General features: G+C 41.7%; 1 protein-coding gene across 4 annotated transcripts in view; it reads right to left on the bottom strand.

Moving 5' to 3' along the window:
- Positions 1-22,547, bottom strand: part of Eps15 (epidermal growth factor receptor pathway substrate 15) — a 100,534-nt gene that overhangs the window by 5,046 nt on the left and 72,941 nt on the right. For 3 of the 4 annotated variants that reach the window (XM_060366109.1, XM_060366110.1, XM_021660807.2), the window contains exons 16-24: positions 21,258-21,461; positions 18,808-18,924; positions 18,538-18,628; positions 14,621-14,656; positions 12,846-12,982; positions 9,825-9,894; positions 4,606-4,682; positions 3,087-3,249; positions 249-430 (exon numbers count right to left, since the gene is read on the bottom strand). In XM_060366109.1, coding sequence (XP_060222092.1) covers positions 249-430; positions 3,087-3,249; positions 4,606-4,682; positions 9,825-9,894; positions 12,846-12,982; positions 14,621-14,656; positions 18,538-18,628; positions 18,808-18,924; positions 21,258-21,461 — 1,077 coding nt within the window. The remainder of the gene's footprint in view (positions 1-248; positions 431-3,086; positions 3,250-4,605; positions 4,683-9,824; positions 9,895-12,845; positions 12,983-14,620; positions 14,657-18,537; positions 18,629-18,807; positions 18,925-21,257; positions 21,462-22,547) is intronic. The other variant, XM_060366111.1, reaches the window with a different exon arrangement.

The raw sequence follows: 22,547 nt of genomic DNA, 5'->3' as shown, positions 1-22,547 counted from the left end.
AGAGAAAGGTTTATAAAACAACTTGTTTATGAGAACCACGAAGACTAAAATCAGCTGAGCAACAGAATCATCTAAGAACCAGCAAAACCAAACCAAACAGAGGTTTTGCTTGGGGGAAGAATAAAACACAATTTTTAGTATGTTGGTAAAATGATGCAAATTTGGCAGCCTATGAAGAAATCTTTGAAAACTCTTCAAACTCTAAATGGAAAGATTTTTCCCCCGAACAGCCCATTCACAGTACTTACAGCACTGAAGTTAGCAAAATTGCTTGGGTCAGCCTCTTTATTGGTAGTGGCAGTAGAAGCAAATGGATCACAAAACATATCAGGATCTTTTTCTTTGGGACTATCATTGCCTGGGAAAGGCTGAAATGGATCATTCAGTTTAAAGGGATCAGAAGAATCCAATTTGTTGATGGGTCTTTTCCCTGGATCAAAATCATTACAGTTAACCAGCAGATACAGCAACACCAGCACACAAGCACATGCTCACAGCATTCAAAGCGCTGCAGGTAGGGCAGAGTAAGAGCCAAGGCACACTCTCAGTACTGCCTTGACCGGCCACAACTGTCCTCAGAGCAGCCATGCTTCTCTCTCAAACAGATTTCAGGTGCAGGTAGGTGGACAAAACCCAAAATCAACAACAAGAAAAGAGGAAATGGGCTAAGAATTGTGACTTTTGTCTAAAGATTAAGTCTGTCTTCATTTAAATAAGCATGTTCCTAAGGAAGATAATAACAAAAATGGTAAAGAAAAATGGTAAAGAATAAGCATTGAGCTCTTGTAAGAGCTTAAGCCTGAAACTAGCAGCATTAGTAATAAGTGACTTTGAAATTTTGCAAGTTTCTTCTGTCTCTTCTCTGAATATTTACACATACATAATGCCTAGTAGTATAAATAAGATCAACTTGACAAAACCTCATTTATTTTTCCATCTATAAAACTTCAAGCTGAGAACGATCAACACTTAGAAGGCTACAGCCTCTATCTGTAGCTGCTGAAAACTAATCTTTGACCAAATAGCAGCATGCTGCCCTGATAATTCGTCACCTATTGTTTCAATACCATTTTAAAGCAAGTTATTTTATTTATTTATTCCTCTTAGTCATTCATTCATTTATTTACTTGGTTTTTTGAGAGAGGGTTTCTCTGTGTAGCTCTGGCTGTCCTGGAACTCGCTCTGTAGACCAGGCTTGGCCTAGAACTCAGAGATCCACCTGTCTCTGCCTCCTGAGGGACAGGACTAACGATGTGTGCTACCATGTCCAGCTAAGTTCTTAAATTTTCAAGTTTTACTTAAAGTGTTACTACTTCTTGAAGAAAAGAGGCGAAGTTTAAGATTTTTTGCATGTGTTTTTCCTATAGTGCAGTATGCTGATAGTCATAATTGACTCTTTTCATAAGTGTAGTTTATAAAGGATGCTTTTATCTCACACTTTTATCTCCTCTCTTCATTCTGAAGTCTTGTGACTTCAGAAAGTCCTGTGAGGGTATGCAAAACCTAAGTTACAGCTACCACATAACAACTAGGGCAGTGAGGTTTAGACACGGGAAACTACACTTAAGGTCACAGAGTTGTAAGCTCCAGTTGTAGCTTACGAAGCCCTAGGTTTGATCTTTAGCACCACTAAAAAACCCAAACAAACAAAACCCCAAACAAGGAGGAACAAAACCAAGCCTAGAGTTCATTCTAGCATTTGGGAGGTGGAGGTGGGAAGGAGGAGGAATTCAGTTTGAGGCCAGGCAGACCTACATGGGCACTGTCCAAAATCCAACACACAAACAGGAAAAGGGTGGGGAATGTAACGCAGAGGGAGAGTGCTTTCCTAGCACAGGTGAGGCCTGAGATCCACAGAACCGGGAGTGAGGCTACGGTTCACACTGAGGCTAGGGCTGCCCAAAATATGAATTTAAGGCCCCTGTCAGTGAGCTCTTCAACAAGCCATTCTTTCCCTTTCCCTTTCTACAATGACGGTCCCTGGTATGTTTTCAGCTTTACTATTATTGTGCCTGTTGTATATGATGTGCGTGTGAACACGTGTGCCACAGTGCATGTGTTGTCAGAGCACCTTGATGGACTCGGCTCTGCCTCTGAACCTTTACACGGATTCTGGGAGCAGACTGCAGGTCACCAGGCTAATGCAGCAAGTGTGTGCACCTTATTACGCCGTCTCACTAGTCTCGTTTGCACTGGTATTAATTATGATACTAAGGTAGGGCATCTGGGTTTTAAAATTACACTTAATGGGTGTAAAAATGTAAGTGAACAAAATATTATTTTAAAAAATATATAGACTCTGACCAACTTTGTTCTAACAATATATGATATAGGTGACTTTCCTTAAAAGATAAAATCACTTAACTCATTTCCCTACATTTTGAACAGATATTTATACAGTAGCAACTATACATGCTGTTGGCAAATACCATGGGAGGGTCATAATGAAAAGGCAGGAATGATTATCTAACAACTGCAATGCCACCGGGAATGACGTAGGGATAAAAGCTCAGTGTGCCCAACAGCGCTGTGTCTTCTCGTGGAGCAGCCCGGCAGCACGACCCGTGCTCAGCCGGGCTGCCTTCATAGCTACTTTATTGTGCTGTAACTGCAAACCTTTCCTATGTAAATACAACCCAGACCAAAGACAAAAGAAAACACAACAGTTTGTTCTTAGACTACAGAGAATTTTAAAATCAGATTTTTAAGGCCAGGAATAATGGTATATACCTTTAAAAACCTAGCACCCAGGAGGCAGAGGCTTCAAGAGTTTTGAGTTCAAGGCCAGCCTGGTCTACAAAGCAAGTTCCAAGCCAAGCAAGGCTACTGTCTCAAACAAAACAAAATAAAAATCCATTACAAACTAAAGGAATTTTAAAGGGCAAGCAGTTCTTTTACCCTTCCTTGTCTTTTTCTAAATAAAAAAGAATTTAGGGAGACTTCAAGTTAGTTTTCTCTCAAGAAAATTAAGACAGCAGTAGGCTTGTGCTAAGTGCCTGGCTCTTGCTTACAGCCCTTTATTTGATGTATAACGCTGGAAGAAGGGCCCACAGGACACTTTCTGGAGGAAAGGTCCCACTGCGTACCTGGGGGTGGCGGGCAGGGTCTCGTTGGAGTTCCGGTCTTGGGCGGCAGTGCGGGAGGAACGTCCTCACTCTTGGCGGGCGTCTCCTCCAGCACAGTGTGAGCAATGACCGCACTGCCGGCAGAACTTGATGTGGCAGGATTAAAAGGATCTTCATTGTTGACCTTTGTTTAAAAAAACGTTTATATAGTATGATACACATGGGGTCATAAAGTATTCAGAAGAATGATTTAAGTATCATGCAGTTTTATTTCAATTCCTAGAGAAGTGACATTTTACTCTTCATATTCAAGGACAAACAGGATTAAAACCTGATCTGTAGGTATTCTTACATAACGACTTATCAAGAGCAACAAACATACCAAACAGGCTAACTCTAGACTGAAGACTATTGAGTAAGCAGTAGGCAATACAAAACCTCCTCAGTTGTTTTTTTGTTTTGCTTTGTTTTTGTTTTGTTTTGTTTTTCGAGACAGGGTTTCTCTGTGTAGCCCTGGCTTTCCTGGAACTCACGCTGCACACCGTGTCAACCTCCAACTTATAGAGATCCACCTGCCTCTGACTCCCAGAATGCTGGGATTACAGGCCACCATTCTCGGCTGAGTAGTGTGTGTGTGATTTTTTCTAAGATGGCTTCTTGGGGTAGCCACTGGCTGTCCTTGAATCCACAGAGATCTACCTTCCTCTGACTCTCAAGTGCAGGTACCTGATAGAATGTTAAGTCTTGATGTATATCTAAAAACCCTGACTTTCAAATATATGGGGGTAAAAAAATCAAAGTATAATATATTTAGGCCTTTCTTCCTCCCTTCCTTCTCAGCGTTTCTCTGTGTAGCCCCAGCTGTCCTGGAACTCACTCTGTAGACCAGGCTGGCTTTGAACTCACAAAGATCCACGTGCCTCTGCCTGAGTGCTGGAACTAAGGGTGTGCACCTCCCCCCGCCCTCCCCCAGCTAGGCCAGGGGTGTTTGAACTGCTGCACTATTAGCTTTTAGGGACTGAGTAACTACATTTGGGGTGTGGGGACTCCTCAGTGTACTGGGGGTGTACTCACTAGGTGCAAGCAAGTTCTGCCAACCACAAATGTCTCTCCACACTGTCAAATAGTCCTTGGAGGCAGACAATTTGGCTTATCTTCAAATGCACTCATATTTTTTTTTCTTAGCCTAAATCAGTGCTACAGCTATGCTGGACAATAAGCTGCAGATACTCAGGTCAGAGTTTATGCACGTTTATCCTGGTGCAGACACTAATAACTTCAAAGGGTAAAATCAAGTAGACAGTATACAATGAATGGAATAAGAAATATTACGGCTACTGACCCAGATAGTACACAGGGAGAAATGTAATTCAACTAGAAAAGAAACGTTTAAATAGACAACTCTAACTGTAACACTGAGCAGACCTTTCAGAAGCAAATGTAACCACCCGTGAGTGCAATCAAATCCCACATTTGTGAGAGAATGCCAACTGTAAGGAGTGCTGCTCATCTGATGAGCATCCTGTACTGTGAAGATTACCTTTGACAATGCGCTGAAGTCAGCAAATCCATCACCAAACGATTCATTTCCAAAAACAGAAGCAAAAGGGTCTGTGGCTAAAGGAGTAAAGGAAATCAGTAAGACACTATCTTTCATGTCTTTTTGTTGTTGTTGTTGTTGCTGTTCAATAACATTCAGAAAAATAATTCCTAAATTTGCAACTGGTGTATATACAGAATGGGTGAATACTGAAAATTCCAAATGGTGTATTCCTTAGTATAAACCAGCTGGTAACGACTCAAGATCACAACCCAGGTGCTACCTGGAGGAAAGGTGTGAAGCTTTGGACACACATGAAACAAGACGGCGCCTGCAAACTACACTGTGTTGTTGGTTCATTTCAGGGGATGCACCGCCCAGGATAGCACATGACTTTTATGTCTGTCAGCCTCTTAAGTGCCAGGATCAGAGTCATTTGACAGTGTGCTTGGCCAAATTATTTCTAGTGTTAGTATCAAGAAGTTTAAAGGACCATTAGTCACACATTTCACATGTCATTCAAATCTCATTTCAAATGCCACCTCTTCCACAAAACTTAGACAAACCCAGGCATCACTGACTTCCACAGCAAGAACTGAATTCCCCATTCTCTACAGCAATAACTGTAGTCCACTCTAGTCCATAGTTATCCAACACTGGTAAGTAGTTTGCAGCACAAGCAGTTTGACTTTTTCATGTTCCCCTACCCCTCCAGTCCAAGCTAACTGCCACAGGCACAGTTCTATGTGTGTTTGTTTATACGGAGGGAGGGAAGGTACACCTGCTAAAGTTCCAGGACAGATTTGCACCTAGGACATGTGGTTAAAAATTAAAAAGAGATGGCCAGGCATGGTGGTGCACACCTTTAATCCCAGCACCTGGGAGGTAGAGACAGGCAGATCTCTGTGAGTTCGAGGCCAGCCTGGTCTACAGAGCAAGTTCCAGGACAACCAGGGCTACACAGAAAAAAGCCTGTCTCAAAATGTGAGAGACAGAGACAGAGAGAGACAGTGACAGAGACAGAGAGTTTATTAAGAAAGGGAAGCACCCTATGAAAGGGAGTGGGCTAGATAATGGCATATGCTGAAAACACGAGGTACCTTAGTTCTCTTTTTAAAACGATGCTTTTTAAAAATATATGTGCGTGTGTTGCAGACATGTATGTATATGTACTATATGTGTGCCTATGGAAGCAGAAGACAGCAGCAGATTCCTTGGAACTGCAGTTACAGATGTTGTGAACTGCCAAATGGGTGCTGGAAACTGAACCTGGGACCTCTGAAGAGCAGCCAGTGCTCTGATAGCTGAGCCATCTGTCCAGCTCCATGGTACCTTATTTTTATCTGCTTTGCTATCAAGGCAGTGAGAATGAAGTGGGCGAAGGGAGGCAGACACTGAGAGAACAGCAGTGACAGGTATGTCACGGCTCTGTTTATGAAGAGGACACTGAAACTCCAATCACAGGAAACTGCAAGTTTAACTACAGAAGATGCTTCTCACTAATACAGCATCTGCTGAGCCCCCTGACGGGGTCTGTGTTCACTAGAGGTTGGTGTCAGGCATGCCTTTCCTCTTCCTGCCTGTAACTCCTGACGTGTGGTAGCTAAGGCACAGCAAGACTCACTGTTGATCAAGACAAGGGTAGCAAAAGAAGAGGTTCCGGGCTCCATTTCCTGAAGGAACTGATTATACTTCGTCATGACTTTTTTCCTCTGTCTTTTTCCTCACTGACTTTATAAAAAGTTACAACACTTGTAGGAACACAGCTGAGTTAGGCCAGGACTGAAATGTTGTAAAAAATAATTTAAAAAATATCAATTGAAAAAATAATATTTCTGTATGAAGAATATGTAATTGCTAGAGTTTTTCTACAAGATACTAAGGAAATATACCTTAGATGAATTTTTCCCCCTCAAATTAGAGAACTAGAATTAGGACAAAACTTTCTCGGCTGTTGGTTGGATGAAGCACAGGCTTGTCCAGAACCTAAGGATTCTGTTCTGATCATGCTGGAGGCCAGTCAGCAGGCAGCACATGGAGGCTAAGAGTAGCGGGTCAGGCTTTCAATGCAGACAGGAACTCGCCAGGACCCTTTCTTCCCCCCAAATAAAGGTAATATGCTGGGGAAAATGTACAAAAGCATAACAAAGTCATCTATAACCTTATCATCTGAAATCACTTGTGAATCCTTTAGCCAATAACTTCAACAGCCTTTTTTTCCTGTTACACTATTAGGACGTTTTGTAAAGGTAGAAACAATAAAGCTATATTGCAGGCATATAACTTTGTATCCCTCCCCCAGCTTAACCAGTTCTTATCAGTACCTGACCCACATCTGCCTCCACCCTTCAGTATAAGCTCTACGATGTGGGAAAATAGTTCTATTCTTTACTTTCTCCTCAAGGTGCTGGAGTCTGTGACAGCATTGTGAAAATAGGGAGCAGAAGTCATGTTTTTATTAAGGATCCCCCAAATAGATATAATAGTCCTCAGGATAGCCAGCTGAGCAACACAGAAGAAAGGGGCAGATAAGAGTCTCCCGAAAGACCATGCTGGTGGTTAGGATAGAGGACATCCAGTTCCCAGAACCCAGAGCGGACACCTCACAACTGCCTCACAACTGTAACTCCAGTTCCAGGGGACCCAATTCTATCATATGCACATACCCATACACACACATAATTAAAAACAAATTTTTTTAAGTTCCCCCAAAGAGTAGCTGCTTACTAAAGAAGCCCAAGATGGAGAAATCCCTTATCTCTACACCCTATAAATGTTTAAGACCTAAGCTCAGCCTCCCAGTCCTCAGCAGACACCCCTCAATGAGATGCATCTGCAAAGAAACATCTGTACCTTAAAGACATTGCTGAGCTTCAGCACCAAGGGAGGTACTGTATTTCCTCAGTTTACACACAACTACACACACACACACACACATCTCATCTAAAGTAGGAAAATAAGGCTTACAAGAAAGAACAGAACACATAGAAACAGATCCTGAGTTGGCTTCTCCTAACTAATTTTCTTCCAGAGTTTGTAGTGTCTATCCACCAGATGTGTGCAAGCGCTAAAAAGAACTCAAGCACTTAATGTACTTTATTACTATCATAATGACTACACTTTAGTGGTAAGAGTGCAGTGGTTTGTCTAAATAATATAAATATGTATGTAATAAATATAAATTTACTCATCTTAATGACTGATTTGAAAGCCCACAATTCTAATTGTGATCAACACCCAGCATTAGAAAACCCGTTTGTTTCAATCCGCTCTATTACTCACTCCAGCTGCTCCATTTGGAGTTAACACTCAGTTCCCCCAACTTCAGTCATGCTGACCCTCTAACAATCTGCTCAGTATGAGATCCGATCTGTTACGGCATCTGTACTCATCTGTCATACCTTACGTCCCTGTCACATCAACACTCTAGGGAACAGCACGTCCCACTAGCCACGTGGCATCAAAGCACTCAGGTCTGTATTTACGTTCCTCCACTTCCCTGTGCTCCCAAGCAATAGCTAGCCTGCTCACCTTATTCTTAAGAAGAGTGGAAATGAAACAATCAGTTGCAAATGTTTAAGATTCCATCAGATCTATGACTGAATCCAGTAACTGGCCTACCACCTTATAAACTGTAAAACCTCGATCAAGTTAGCTGACATTCTGGTGCTTAGTTTCCTGGTGTTTAGATTTTCTCCGTATTTTAAAAGAACCTCTTTATATTAAAAACAATTTTCATTACTCTTTTGAAGCCACCCACTTTTAAACTCAGGCAAAGATCTTTAAGAGTAAACGCCAAACAACACTTTATAGGGCTGACCACAGGGGTTAAGAGAAAGAGGCACTCACAAGAAAGTAAAACATACTAGAGAATACTGATGCAGGCTTCTTTTAAGATTTATTTTATGTAAGAGTGTTTCCTTGCTTGTGTGTATGCATGCGCGTGTGTCATGTGTGCACCTGGTTTCCTTGAAGGCCAGAAGAGGGCATCCGATCTCCTGGACCTGGCGGTAAGGATGGCTGTGAGCCACCATGTGGGTGCTGGCCCTGAATCTGGTCCTCTGCAACAGCAGCCAGTGCTCTTAACTGCTTTGCCACCTCTCCAGAAACCTCTTTATTTTGAACAGGTTCTTCTTTTGTAGTCCAGGCTGGCCTGGAATTTACTGTGCAGTTCATATTATAGAGCCCAGGCTGGCCATGACGGTAAAGCAAGTCTACCTTACCCTCCTAAGAACTAGGATTAAAGTGTTACCACACTCAGCTAATGTTTGGTTGGTTGGTTGGTTTTGAGACAGGATTTATCTGTGTAGTCTTGGCTGTCCTGGACTCACTTTGTAGAGCAGGCTGGCCTCAAACTCATAGAGATCTGTCTGCTTCTGCTGCCCTGAGGGTTGGGATTACAGGTGTGAGCCTGGCTTCACCTGGGTAATTTTTTTGAAAGATTTATTTATTATTTACACAACATTCTGCCTGCATGTGTGCCTGCACACCAGAACTCATTATAGATGCTCATGAGCCACCATGGGGTTGCTGGGAATTGAACTCAGGCCCTCTGGAAGAGCAGCCAGTGCTCTTACCCTCTGAGCCATCTCCCCAGCCCCCCAGCTAATTTTTAATCATTTTCCCTTTCTTGTGCTGTGTGCCTGTGTGTGAAGGTGGCGCATGTGTGTGGTGCAAGCACGTAACAGTCAAGGACAGGGCAGAACACCGGATGTCTGCCTTTGTTGTTTCCCTCCTTACTGCCTTAAGTCAGGGTCTCCCGCTGACCCAGAACAGGCTGGCTACCAGTGAGCTAGTGACCGCTCAGGACGCACCGTCTCTGCTCCGCGGTGGTGAGGCTAGAGGCAGGCGCAGCCACGCCAAGCTTTGACATTGAGTTAGGGATTCAGACTCAGGTCCTCATGCTTGCACAGCAGCAGTGCTCTCAGTGGCTGAGCCATTTGTCTAGGCCAACACTACACTCAACAAAGGCTTCTTACTGGTTTTAAGACACTGAACACAGTGGTATAGTCTAGAAAAACCTTTAAGGTGAATGCTAAATGAGACAAGTAAAGAAAGTAAAAAGCGATACACAAATATTTGTTTCTATTTTTAGTGTATTATAAAAATGGAAGTAATACATGAATGAAAAAGTCATAATTAATAAAGCAAAGACGTTCATAAGAAAATCTTGAAGAAAAGGCAGTAATTAACACTAATAAACTGACAAATGCCTTTACCTGAATCACTGGCTGCGACAACAACGGTCCCACCAGGAGCAAATGGGTCATTGTGCTTCCAGGTTTCCCCCTGAAGAAACAGTACAATCTATGACTGAGAGGAACATTTCACAGCTGGAACGTCACTGCAAAACCTGAACAAAACACTTTTCAAATTCTGGATTAGAAAACAAGTATTTGAAAGCTTTCCCTTTCCTGATAATATAGTTTCAATGAATCAAACAATTACTATCTTTGATTGCACATGATTTTTTTCTAGAAAGCACGAGGCATATGTATAATTTAACAAGTTATGCTTATGTGAACACTCAAGTGATCACCTCTCAGGAAGATCCCAACACTGCAGGCCTCACTTGCCTCCTCTTCGGCAGAGGTCACTCTTTGGTTGAACTGGGATTGAACCTAGAGCACACAGGCAAGCAAAGCACTCTGCCGCTGAGGTTAGCACTACTTGGGAGCACAGAAAAGGCCAGGAAGCCATGGTGAGGACTATCAGCAACCTTTCATTTAACACAGAAATTGTGGGAGGACAGCAAGGGTGCTATCTGTTCTGAAAAGCACAGACAAAAGTCAGAACAAATGGGAGAAACATCTCAGCCAGGGAGAAGAACAGGAGAAGTGTGGTATTTCTAAATTAGCAAGAGCTGACTTGGTTTGTTTGGCTGAGAGCAGTGAAGAATGAGATGTTAGTATGAGCTGAGAGGAGAACTCAGACTGCCATATATCTTAGAGGAACTCTGCATATAGGTCTACAAACTAGGTGTGTGGTAGCAAAAAGACTATCTGGTACCCTTGTGGAGACCACAAATACCCAGTTACAGAGGTGTCCCTCCCATTTCACACCGGTGGGAAATGCCAGCTCTTGGTCAAGTAACTCTTATTAATGAATACAGCAAAGAAATACTTCAAGAATATAAAAAAGAAACAATTATTCTCTTAAGGAAGTAATCTTCACCTAAGAGTGATAGAAGACAGTTGCATGAAATGCCTTACTTACAGAAATGAGACTGCTGCCTCAAAAAGTCTCCAAACCCAAAACAAACCCAAAAAATTGCAGTGTATTATTCTGAGTTTTTTTTTTAAAGATTTATTTATTATTTATACAATATTCTGCCTGCACACCATATCTTACTATAGATAGTTATAAGCCACCATGTGGTTCTGGGAATTGAGCTCAGGACCTTTGGAAGAACAGTGAGTATTCTTAACCTTATGCAGAGTATAATTTTTTAAATTTATTTTTATTTTCTGAATGTGAGTGTTTGGGTTACTGAGTGTGTGTGTTTGTCTCTGTCTGTCTAGTCTGTCTGTCTTGACTGCGCACCTGCTTCAAGATATCTGATCACTTTGTGAACCCTCAGGTTGGGTTGTTTACTGGAAAAACCTGTTTCTAGTTGTGGTGTGGCTCACCTTAGCACATACCTTTATCCACAAACCTTCTGCTTGTATTGTAAATAAAGTTAACCCTAGGGCAAGAGGAGGAGCAAGCAACCCATTGACAGGAGTGAACATAAGAAAAAAAACCCAGAGAGTAAGAGGGATGTGAGCAAGTCAGGAGGACAGAGCGATACAGGAAGCGGAAGGAAGGGCCATTCAGTTTGAGGTTTTTTTTTTTTTTTGAGACAGAGTGGGAAAGGAGCATCCCTCTTTTTCTTTTGGGATGTTGGCTGAGGAGGAAAGTCAGCAGCTGGGTGTTTTCTCTGCCTCTCTGAGCTGGCAGGCTTCCACCCCAGCATCTGGCTCCCGAGTCTTTATTGGTAAAATCAAACATTTGAGATTTTGCAAAAACAACATGCAAGCCTGCATGCCTAGTTCCTGTAGAGGCCAGAAGAGGGTGTCAGATCCCCTAGAATTGAAGTCAAAGACAGTTGTGAGCTGCTGGTTGGTTCTGGGAACTGAACCCTGCTGAGCTATCTCCTCAGCCCCTCCCTATATAAGTATTTTTTTTAAGAGCCTTAAAACACAAATACCTAGGAAATATTAAAGTACCATGATTTTTTTAAAGGACTTCTTTTTAAAAAGATTTATTTATCATTATTATATAATGTTCTGTCTGCACGTGCACCTGCACACCAGATGAGGGCACCAGATCTCATTAGAGATGGTTGTGAGTCACCATGCGGTTGCTGGGAATTGAACTCAGGACCTCTGGAAGAGCAGCCAGTGCTCTTAACCTCTGAGCCATCTCTCCAGCGCCAGTAACATGATTTTTTAAGGATTTATTTTTAATTATGTGTGAATGTGTGTTGGTATCCTCAGAAGCTGGAAGCAGTGCGCCCTGTGGGGCTGGCTGCTGGGCACTGCCTGGCAGGGCTGCTGGAAACTGAACTTGCATCCTTCTGGAAGAGAAGTACATACTCTTAAACTGCTAGCTCATCTCTCCAGCCAGGAGGCCATGTAGCCCAAGACATCCTCACACTTATTTATAGACAAGACTGGCTTTGAATCCCCTTGCCTGCACCTCTCCAGCGCTGGCGTTAAAGCTTTCTCCCACTGCATTCAACAAGGTCAATGTTTTGAATCTGAAATGTATTATTAAAGCAGGGCTGCCAACATCTGCCTTGTAAAGTGAAGCTGAAGATCAGCGATCATGACTACTGAGGTACATGGCTTTGGATTATACTCTTCGGGTACTAGACAGAGCTTGCAGATACATACTCAAGAGAGCCGGACACTAAGCACCAATTAACACTTTTCAAAATTAACATTCCAGACACAACTATAAACACATGAATGATTTTACTTCTCTAAAATTTTAATGCTTTCCCTTTAAGTGATTTTCATTTCTTCAATGTACAACAGGTATTTATAAAGGGTTTGACGGAAGACTGGCTTTGGGATTTCCAGTCACGTTTTTAGTACTACCAATGGGACCAATGAAATACTGTATTAAGACAAAAATCTCGGTGAGAAGGATCCAGAAAAACTTCACACGGACCATTAAAATAATCAAAAGGAAGATTCCACCTCTACACATTTAAGAATGTTCCTTAGACATTTGTTGTTAGCCCCGCCACTCACCGACGTAGCGCTGCTGTTGCTGGAGGCACTGAATGGGTCAGCACTGGCAGTGGTGAAGGGGTCAACAGAAGGCTGCTTAAAGAAGCAATCGGATGCAAACGGGTCTGAACCTTTGAAAGGATCTCCACCAAATGGATCTAAAAAGAAAAAAACCGCAAGACACTGAAAACCTACTATGTTAAATTCTTGATTGTCTACAGTCATATCATTGCCTTAATTAAAAGACACTTTGAGGCCTTCCCTATGAGCCACTGTAAGCCTGGGCTGGGTCTGTCCACATTCAGACTCGAAAAGCCCTAACCTTTCTCTTTACTCGTACGCTGCCCCGCTCCATGCTGGCCAGTCTTCCGCACTGTCAGTTCTCACACTCTCTAAAGCCTGCACATCACAGTGTGGCTGCCTGTCCATCACGTGGGTCACCTCCATGCCAGCCCAATCACAACCTCGTCTCTCTTCTCCTTTCCACTCCCTTCCTCTAAGCAGCTGTGCAGATTTACAGCTGCCTGCTCTGGGGTTTTTCTTTTAAACACAATAAAAGTGTCCTCTCTGAATAGACTTTGCTTGACTTTCAAAAAAAATGAAATAAAATCCCTTTGAACCCCTGCACTTCCCTTTTTATTTCAGATTCTATTCTGCTTTCATGAAAATAAAGCTTCCCCTTCACTGAACTTTTAAGCTAGCGTCTGACTTTAAAGGATCCAGTCTAAGTCTTCTATGCTGATAAAAGAAACCACAAAGCTTTAAAATATGTTTCTTTGAGCTGAAGGCTAACACCTTGAAACACATTAGTAAACAAAAGTAAGTAGGAAACAAGACTTCCTTTATTCTAGTGAAAAATCTCAGAAAATGATTATCTCAGATTTAGTAACGTTTCAATTCCCGCATTCAGATGAGAAGTCTAAAATCATAGGATAGTAAAATTATCTTATAGCCTTGTACTCTGTAGTAGTGTATAGATTTATTGATATAAATATACTGAATTTAATTTTTAGATAATATGGAGAAATTAGAATCAATTTTTTTAGATTAGAATTTTAAATTACGTGTATATGTGGCATGCTTGCAGAGCTCAGAGGTATTGGTTCCTCTCAGCTAGAGCTACAGACAGTTGTGAGCCACCTGTGTGGTGTTGGTAATCCAACTGGTCCTCTGCAAGAACAGGACAGTCTTAACCACCGAGTTATCTCTCCAGCCTCATCACCAATTTTTAGGCAACATTTTGATTATTACTTTTTTAAAAAGTAAGCCTTGGGTTGGAAGTATAGTGGAGCACCTGCCTACCATGCACAAAGCACAGGGTTTAATGCCAACACACACACACACACACACACACACACACACACACACACACACACTCTCTTTCTTAAGCAAATTCACAAGGCTCTAACCACTCTCTACAAATGCCAGAATATGCTGGAGAGATGGCTCAGTGGTTAAGAGAACTGACTGCTCTTCCAGAGGTCCTGAGTTTAATTCCCAGCAACCACATGGTGGCTCACAACCATCTGTAATAGAACCTGATTTCCTCTTCTGATATGTGTGAAAACAGAGCATCTGTATACATAAAATATATATATATATATATATATTTTTTTTTTTTTTAAATGCCAGAATATACAAGTACCTTGCCTTGGCTTTTGAGCAGCTTTAAAATTAAAAAGCAGTTCATCTCCTAGACTACCCAAGTTGTATGTTCTCGTTTCTAAACACAACATAAGGTTATAATTAAGCAGAACAGAATTAAAAGTTAAGAAGAAACTAAAAAATATACTGACCAATTTTTCCAAAAGGATCATCCTTGAAAGGATCACCTGTGACAAAGAAAAAGTAAAAAATAAAATACTATTATTTATTGCTGTGGAAAAGGGTATTTCTAAAGAAAAAGCAAAACTAAGTTAAACAATAACTTAATTACGTCAACAATTCTACCACAAAGTAAATAAAATTATGCTATCACCTTAGGAAAGTTTTACAATAATAAAAAGTAAATGCTGAACTCAACACACGTCATAAACAGGCAAATTAGAACCATGACGTCTGAATAAGAAGTGTCCTCTGTAGTCTCTGGCCTTTCAACACCTGCTTCCCAGTTGGTGTCGCTCCTGGTGAGGTGTAGGAGGTTGGGCTCTGTTGAAGTGTGCCACAGAGGTAGGCTTTGAGAGCTCAAAGACTGTGCTTTGAAGTTTGTTCTCTGCTTCCTGTGCTGCTGCCATGTTGACCCTGCCATTACAGCCTCCAACCCTCTGGAACAGTAAGCCCAAATAAACTCTTTCTACATAAGTTGATTTGGTCATGGGGTTTTTTCACAGCAACAGAAGAGTAACTAATTGAAGAATCAAATTTACTTAGCCTTGATTGAAAGCAGTTACAGGGAAAGACACAACAGTAAACTTTTACCAACAAAATGCCGTCTCCTCACAAGGCTATTGGTTAGACAGTACCATCAGTACTTCATGAAATAAAGAAGACTAGACTAAGGCAACAATAACAAAACAAAAACAAAAAGCCCTCACAGACTGAAGAAGCCAGAGGCAAACCCTCACATTATGGCCACTTGAAGTTTGACAAGAGTATCAAGAACACATGACAAGCAAAGGGTGAAAGAACAGTCTTTTCAACAAATGGTCCTGGGGCTGGAGCTGCAGTCAGATTGGCTGAGTGCTTTTAGCACAAAGCCCTGAGCTCCCTCCCCAGAGCTCCGTATGTCTGATGTGACGGCGTACATCACAATCCCAGCATTCAGACCTGGAGGCACAAGGGTCAGGGATTCAAGGTTAGCCTTGGCTATATAGTGAGTCTAAGGTCAGCCTAGACTACAGAACAACACCCTTTCTCAAAAAAAAAAAAAAAAAAAAAAAAAAGTATTTGGATGACAAGAAAGAGCTGCACCTCATACCAGATGGAGAAGTTAACTAAACTGAAGCTCTAAAGCACTGCAATGTTAAGTGCTCTGTGTGTGTGTGTGTGTGTGTCTGTGTGTGTGTGTGTGTCTGTGTGCATGTGTGCAGGTGGCCACAGAGGCCAGAGGGCATCAGACCTCTGGAGATGCAGGCAGTCTGAACTGCCTGATGTAGGCTCTAGGCACTAAATCCAGGTCCTCTGGTAGAGCACCAAATGTTCTTAACCACTGAGATGTCTCTCCGGCCCAAATGCCCTATATTTAACAGGTGAAACTACAAAGTTCTTGAAAGAAAAGCAGGAGTGTAAATGCTCATGCCTCTAATCAATGCTTTCAATCCACTCAGGAGGATGAGGCAAGAAGAAGACTGCCAGTAGTTTGAAGTAGCCTGGGCTATAGGTTGAGAACTTGTCTCAAAATAACTTAATACATACACAACTGTTAATGAAGTATTTTCAAATCACGTCAAGGAGTTTTTTTTTACTTGGAACGTGTAAGAAGCTCTAACAAGCGAACAATACGAAGACAAACAGGACTGGCGCGAAGGCTCAGCATTTAAAAGTGTACACTGCTCTTGCCAAGGTGCAATTCCTGGCACCTAAACGGGGTAGCTTGTAACTGCCTGCAACTCCAGCTCCTGCCTCTGCACTCATGTTCATGCCTGTGTACTCATGTTCACATACCCACATACATAATTAGAAATAAATAAATAAGTAAATAAAGGAGAAAAAAATGATGTGTTGCTCAACACTGACACACATGTTTTTGCAGCCTGGTCTACAGAGCGAGTTCCAGGACAGCCTAGGCAACACAGAGAAGCCCTGTCTCGAAAAACAAAGAAAACAAAACAAAAAACCCAAACAAGGCAAAAGACATCCATGTTTTTGCGGGGGTGTGCATCTTTTTCTCCTGGGTACATATTAAGTCATGTAGTAACACTGTTAAATTACCGGTCTAGAAACCCCAGCCTGTTTTCCACAGACAGAAAACCATTTCATATTCCACTAGTGTAATTTGTCACCTGCTCTTTGATTACGGCCATCCTAGCAGGCATGACGTGGAATCTCATTGGGGGATCTGACTAAAGTTGCAAATCTTTCTTTATGCTACTGGTTGTTTGCATATGTGTTTTGAAGAAATAGCTGTTTAAATGATTATGCCCATTTTAAAATTAGGCTGGGCTGAGGTGGGGAAAAGCACCAAGGTGCCCCAACATTAGACTGTGGTAATGACTATTAAACTGTGCATGTTCTGAATCTATGACTGACTGACTGGGCTATAGTTTAAGGATCAAACAAAGCATTAAGCCTGCTAGCCAAGCACTCTACAGCTGAGCACAATCTCAGCCCTAGAGATTTTAAGTGTAAAACTTACATTTACCTTTTGGTGCTTGTTTATTTTACTTACATTTACCTAATTTTGTGCTTGTTTATTTTAAAGAGTTCTAATATTTGGGCTCATCTCTGCCACGACTATTGGATCAGTTATTTTGTCCGTGTGCCTTGGCTTGACATCTTTTGTTTGTATGGACTCTCTTTACCTTTTTTTTAGGTACATAACTGTTTTGTACCATGTGCAAGCCTGGTCCTGTGGAACAGAAGAGGGTATCAGATGCTCTAGACCTGGAGCCACAATATGGATGAATGAGAGCTGCCTTGTGGTGCTGGACACTGAACTCAGGTCCTCTTCAAGGGCAGCAAGTACTCTTAATTGCTGAGCCATCTCTCCAGGCCCTTGTGTAAGACCAGGTGATGCTATGCAGCCCTGGCTGACACTAGCTATGTGGACCTGACTGGCCTCAAGCCCACAGGGTCTTCCTGCCTCTCTCACCAAGTGCTGGGATTACACCAAGCTCAGCTTCACAAGAGAGTTCTCGGAATAAAATACGATCAAAAGAACTTGACAGCAGGAATATTTAACACAGTTTACACTGATGATAGACTTTTAGTCCGAGTTATGTTTCTTTTCTTTTTTTCCACTTTTTGGAAGATAGGGTTTCTCTGTGTAGCCCTGGCTGTCCTGGAACTCATTCTGTGGACCAAGCTGGCCTCCAACTCACAGAGATCCGCCTGCCTCTCCTCCCAAGGGCTGGGATTAAAGGCGTGCACCACTGTGCCAGGCCAGAATTATGCTTCTAAAATTAGAAATATCTTAAGGTAAGGGATTCTGACATCTAATTCTACTACAGCTTCCGTTATTATATTAGTTTAGTTTTGCTTTTGTGATAATAGTCTCACTGTGTAGCCCAGGCTAAGTAAACCAGTCTGGCTTTAAACTCAAGAGATCTATCTACCTCTGCCTTTTGGGTATTAGGACTAAAGGTTTATGTCACTGTGCTGGAAAGGATCCAAAATTAGTGTTGTTGTTTTTATTCTTTTCTCTCCCCCTCCCTCCCTCCCTCCCTTCCTTCCATCCCCCACATAAGCTTCCTGAGGCAGTTTTGTTCTGTAGCTCAGGCTAAACTCATATGTGCAAACTGTTGGATTATAGCAGTGGGACTCCATGCCTGGCCAGGTGCTGGTACCTTCGTGATTTGGGGCTAAATAACGACCATTTATGAATGTGGACTACATCTTCCCTTTGTAGTCTCCTCTGAAGAAACATTCTCTCCATCAGAGAACCTGATGGTATAATGGTAAGCTTAAACGGTAGCAAATGTAAGAACAAACCCCTTATTCTCAGCTTTCCTTAGTTGCAAAAAAATACTCTCAAAAATGAAGCCTCAACACTTATATAATTTACATATCACAAAGTGGTCTTTTGGATACACTTACAAAAAAAAAAGTTACTTACTGCCAACAAAAGGATCAGACTGGAAAAAGTCCAAGTTTGTATCTGCAACTGGATCTGTCAGTGAACTGGATTCTACATTAAATGGATCTTCCTAGAAATAATTTTAATTAAAACAGATTATTTTAGTAACCAAAAGTTTAAAAGATAATACTTCAAATGACCCACATTCAAATCACATACATACTTTGAAAAATTAGTAAATATTTTTGCAGCTACAAAGAACAAGTAAGAATGAGTGACAGGAACAGTTGAATGTATAATTGTCTTCACCTCTTTTGAATGCTTGTCATCCTCAAGTCTGGGACTAACTTTCTCATTACCAGCCGCAGTCACAACTTCGTTTTCATCAGTCACATCAGAAGGTGCTATTTCAGGACTACTCCTCACCTACCAAAAGCACATATGTGAATATGAATGATAAAAATCTTTTGTCTCAGGTTGGTGAGATGGCTCAGTGGGTAAAGGTTATTTGCTGCTAAGCCTAATGACCTGCATTTAATCTCCAGGACCCACTTAGAGGAAGAGAAAAACTCCTGCAAGTTTTCTTCTGACTTTCACAGGAATATTGTAATATGCCAATACCGACCCACCCACCCACAAATATAATAAAGATATTTTGGGTAAGATTATTTTAACAACTTTCTTTGAGAGACAGAATCTTATTGTGTAGTTCTCGCAGCCCTGGCACTTACTATGTAAACCAGGCTGGCCTCAAACTCAAGAGGTTCACCTGCCTCTGCATCCTGGGTGCTGGGATTTAAAGGTCTGTATCACCACAGCTGGCTAGAACATTTTTTAAATTGTGTATGTGTGTGTGTGTGTGTGTGTGTGTGTTTTAAAATTTATTTTGGTATTGGGAATCAAACCCTGGGCCTCTTGCAAACCATTTGCCACTATGCTCTATCACTAGCTATTTTTTATATGCAACACTAAGTGGTCAGCTCTGAACTCATACACATACAAATAACATTAATGAAGTAAACAGGTTGTATTTATACATTATACACAGAAAGGAATCTCTGTGTGTGTATATAAAACAATAAAAGAAAAAGAGGCCATGAATTTCTGAAAAAAGAGGGATATGTGGAAAAGGTTAGGAAAGGAAAGGAGTAAAGTGTGTAATTAGAATTTAATTTCAAAAAAACATTATATTATTAAACGTAAAAAACAAAGTAAACTTTAAAAAATGTTGTTACCTAAGCCAGCTCTTCATGCTATCTCTGAAGTTCTGGAGCTGAAGCAAGATCATTTGGGTGGAGGGGATTTTGAGGCTAACTTGGGCAACACAGTGAGCCCCTGCCTCCAAATGTTATTATCTAAAGAAGTGCTTCTGTTGTTTTGAGACATGATCTCACTACACAGCCAAGACAGCTTAGAACTCAGTGTCCTCAGCTCCCGAAACTGGGACTAAAAGCATATGCTAGGGTTGCAGACAGCTCAGTGGGTGAGGACACTGACAACCTGAGCTCAATCCCTGGTCACAAGGCAAAAGAAGAGAACTGACTTCCACATGGACATCCTGACATGTATGTGCACACAGAACAAATAGACAAAAATTGAAATGTGCATGCCACTATGCCTGTCAGAAATACTGGCTTTTACGTGTGCTCTATGAAAAGCCAACTATAATCCAGGTGTGGTGCCACACTCAGGGGGAGAGGGAGGCAGGTGGACCAAGGGCATGAAGCCAGGGCCAAGAAAATGGCTCCCTGGGTGAAGCACGCGGTGCGCAAGCATAAAGAGCTAACTGAGCACAGTTTGGAGCACACGAGAAAAAGCTAGGCGTGGTGGGGTATAACGGAGACCCCAAGGCTGGGGAGGCAAAGACAGGCAGATACTCCAGGTCAAGCCAAAACAGCAACCTCTATTTTCAGAAAGGAGATTCTGTCTCAAAAAAATAAGAGAGTTGAACTCTGGCCTCGGTCTACCCTTGCATACATGGATTAGTGCAACCACGCATGAGCACACTAGTGAGCGCACCACTCATCCCACCCACAGACACATTCAGTTAACGAAGAGCTTAATGACATCCTTAGCTATATATTAAGTTTGAGGCCAGCCTGAGCTACACAAGACCCTATTTATTTAAAAAAAAATTATTAATTAGATTACATTTGTACAGTAGTTACAACTGAAAAGAAAGAATTTCAGTTGTTGAGGCTGAAGGGATGACTCGCCAGTTAAGAACATTAGCTGTTCTTCCAGAGGACCCCAGTCTGATCGCCAGCACCCACACCAGGTAGCTTAAACTGTCTGTTAACTCCAGCTCCAAAGGATCTGATACCCTCTTTTGGCTTTTGTGGGTACTATACACACATAAATAAGGTTAAAATACACCTTAAAAACTGTCTTTCTTTATATTATACACATGCTAACAAAACTTTGTTGTGGGACTGGGGAGACAGCCTATTTGATAAAGTGCTTGCTGCTCAAGGACATGAGTTTAGACCCCCGGCAATCATGTAGAGTCAACAACGGTGGTACGTGCTAGCAATCCCGGGGCAGCGGAGGTGTAGACAGACAGGTATCTGGGGCTTGCTGGCCAGCCGGCCTAGTCAGATTGCTGAGCCCCAGAGCTCAGTGAGAGACACTGTGTCAAAGAAAAAAGTAGACAGCAACTGAGGAGTGACACCTGAAGTACAAGTACCCACATACCAACATGGATCTTCATCGGTCTGTGTGTGTGAGGGAGAACGAGGGCAATCATGACATAGACTCACTGGTGACTCCTGCTGTATGGGCTCAGACTCTAGGTTGTTCTGGCCTTCCGCTTGTTCATTGAGGTTGGCTGTCTCACTGCTGCTGGTGCTGAGGCTACAATAATCTGCAGCACCGTTTACAATAATGCTTTGTGGGCTACTGCACCAATTTGACTGGTTATTATGATTTTCCAGATCCTTCATTTCCATCAGTCTCATCTGCATCTGCCAATACAAAGCAGAAATACAAAACTATTTAATACTAGAAATATATGTAACATACAAACAGCTATGCCCCTAGACTCACTCAAGGATAAATTTGCTTTCTATTAGGAGGATCCTCTGGAAATGCAGCATGACTGAAAAGATTTCAAAAATCTCTTCCTTGGAGTCCTCCTGCCAATTTCAGCATGCATGCATTTGTTTTTGTAAGTCCTGTGAAATCTCCAAGAATTCTGTCTCAGGTATCTGAGAACTGGCAGTCTTTCAGGGTATAATTAGAAAAAGAAAGACCCAAGATACCAGAGGAAAACAGAGCCAAGTAACAGAGAAGGAGATTCAGCAATGAAGCTATAGTGGAGCTACAGGAAATTAAAATATACTTTAGTTTACAACATACTATATAGTATACAATAATACACACATATATCCAACAGTATATATAGCTGATTCTAAAATGTTGATAACTATAATGCATTATATATATATATAAATTCTATATAGTATACAACGTTTTAGAATCAGCCATATTCCTGTTGGGGAAGGGAGTGAAAATCAACTTTAAGACAAGCTGATGTTTTATGCTCTGGTGCTAGTTGTTAATGGGAAAGAAGAACCCTAGAAAGTAACCTCTAAAAAATGTAATTCACACAAAGTCCAATAAACAAAGATAAAGCTATTTTGGCTTCAACTATTCAAATGAATTCAACAGTAATGCACAAAAGGCAGAATTCAGTAAGTTATAATATATTAAATAAGAATAAAATCAGAAACAAGGAAACTAAATGATTTTAATGAGCAATATTGATCTAAACATTAGAATTCCAAGAAAAGACAATAGGTTGTATTGTTCTTAGTTAGCTTATCACTGCTGTGATGGAACACTATGACCAAAGCAACTCGGGAGGAAAAGGGTTACTTGGCTTACACTTGCACAGCACTGTTCACCGCTGAAGGAAGTCAGGATGGGAGCACAAACAGGAGGCAGGCACTGATGCAGAGGCCGTGCAAGGATACTGCTCACTGGCTTGCTCCCCGTGGCTTTCTCAGCCTGCTTCCTGACAGAACCCAGAACCACCACCCAGGGACGGC

The sequence above is a fragment of the Meriones unguiculatus genome, chromosome 12 (genome assembly GCF_030254825.1).
Source record: "Meriones unguiculatus strain TT.TT164.6M chromosome 12, Bangor_MerUng_6.1, whole genome shotgun sequence".
NCBI lineage: Eukaryota > Metazoa > Chordata > Mammalia > Rodentia > Muridae > Meriones > Meriones unguiculatus.
The sequence above is the reverse complement of the archived record's forward strand: the minus strand, read 5'-3'. Positions and strand labels throughout refer to the sequence as shown.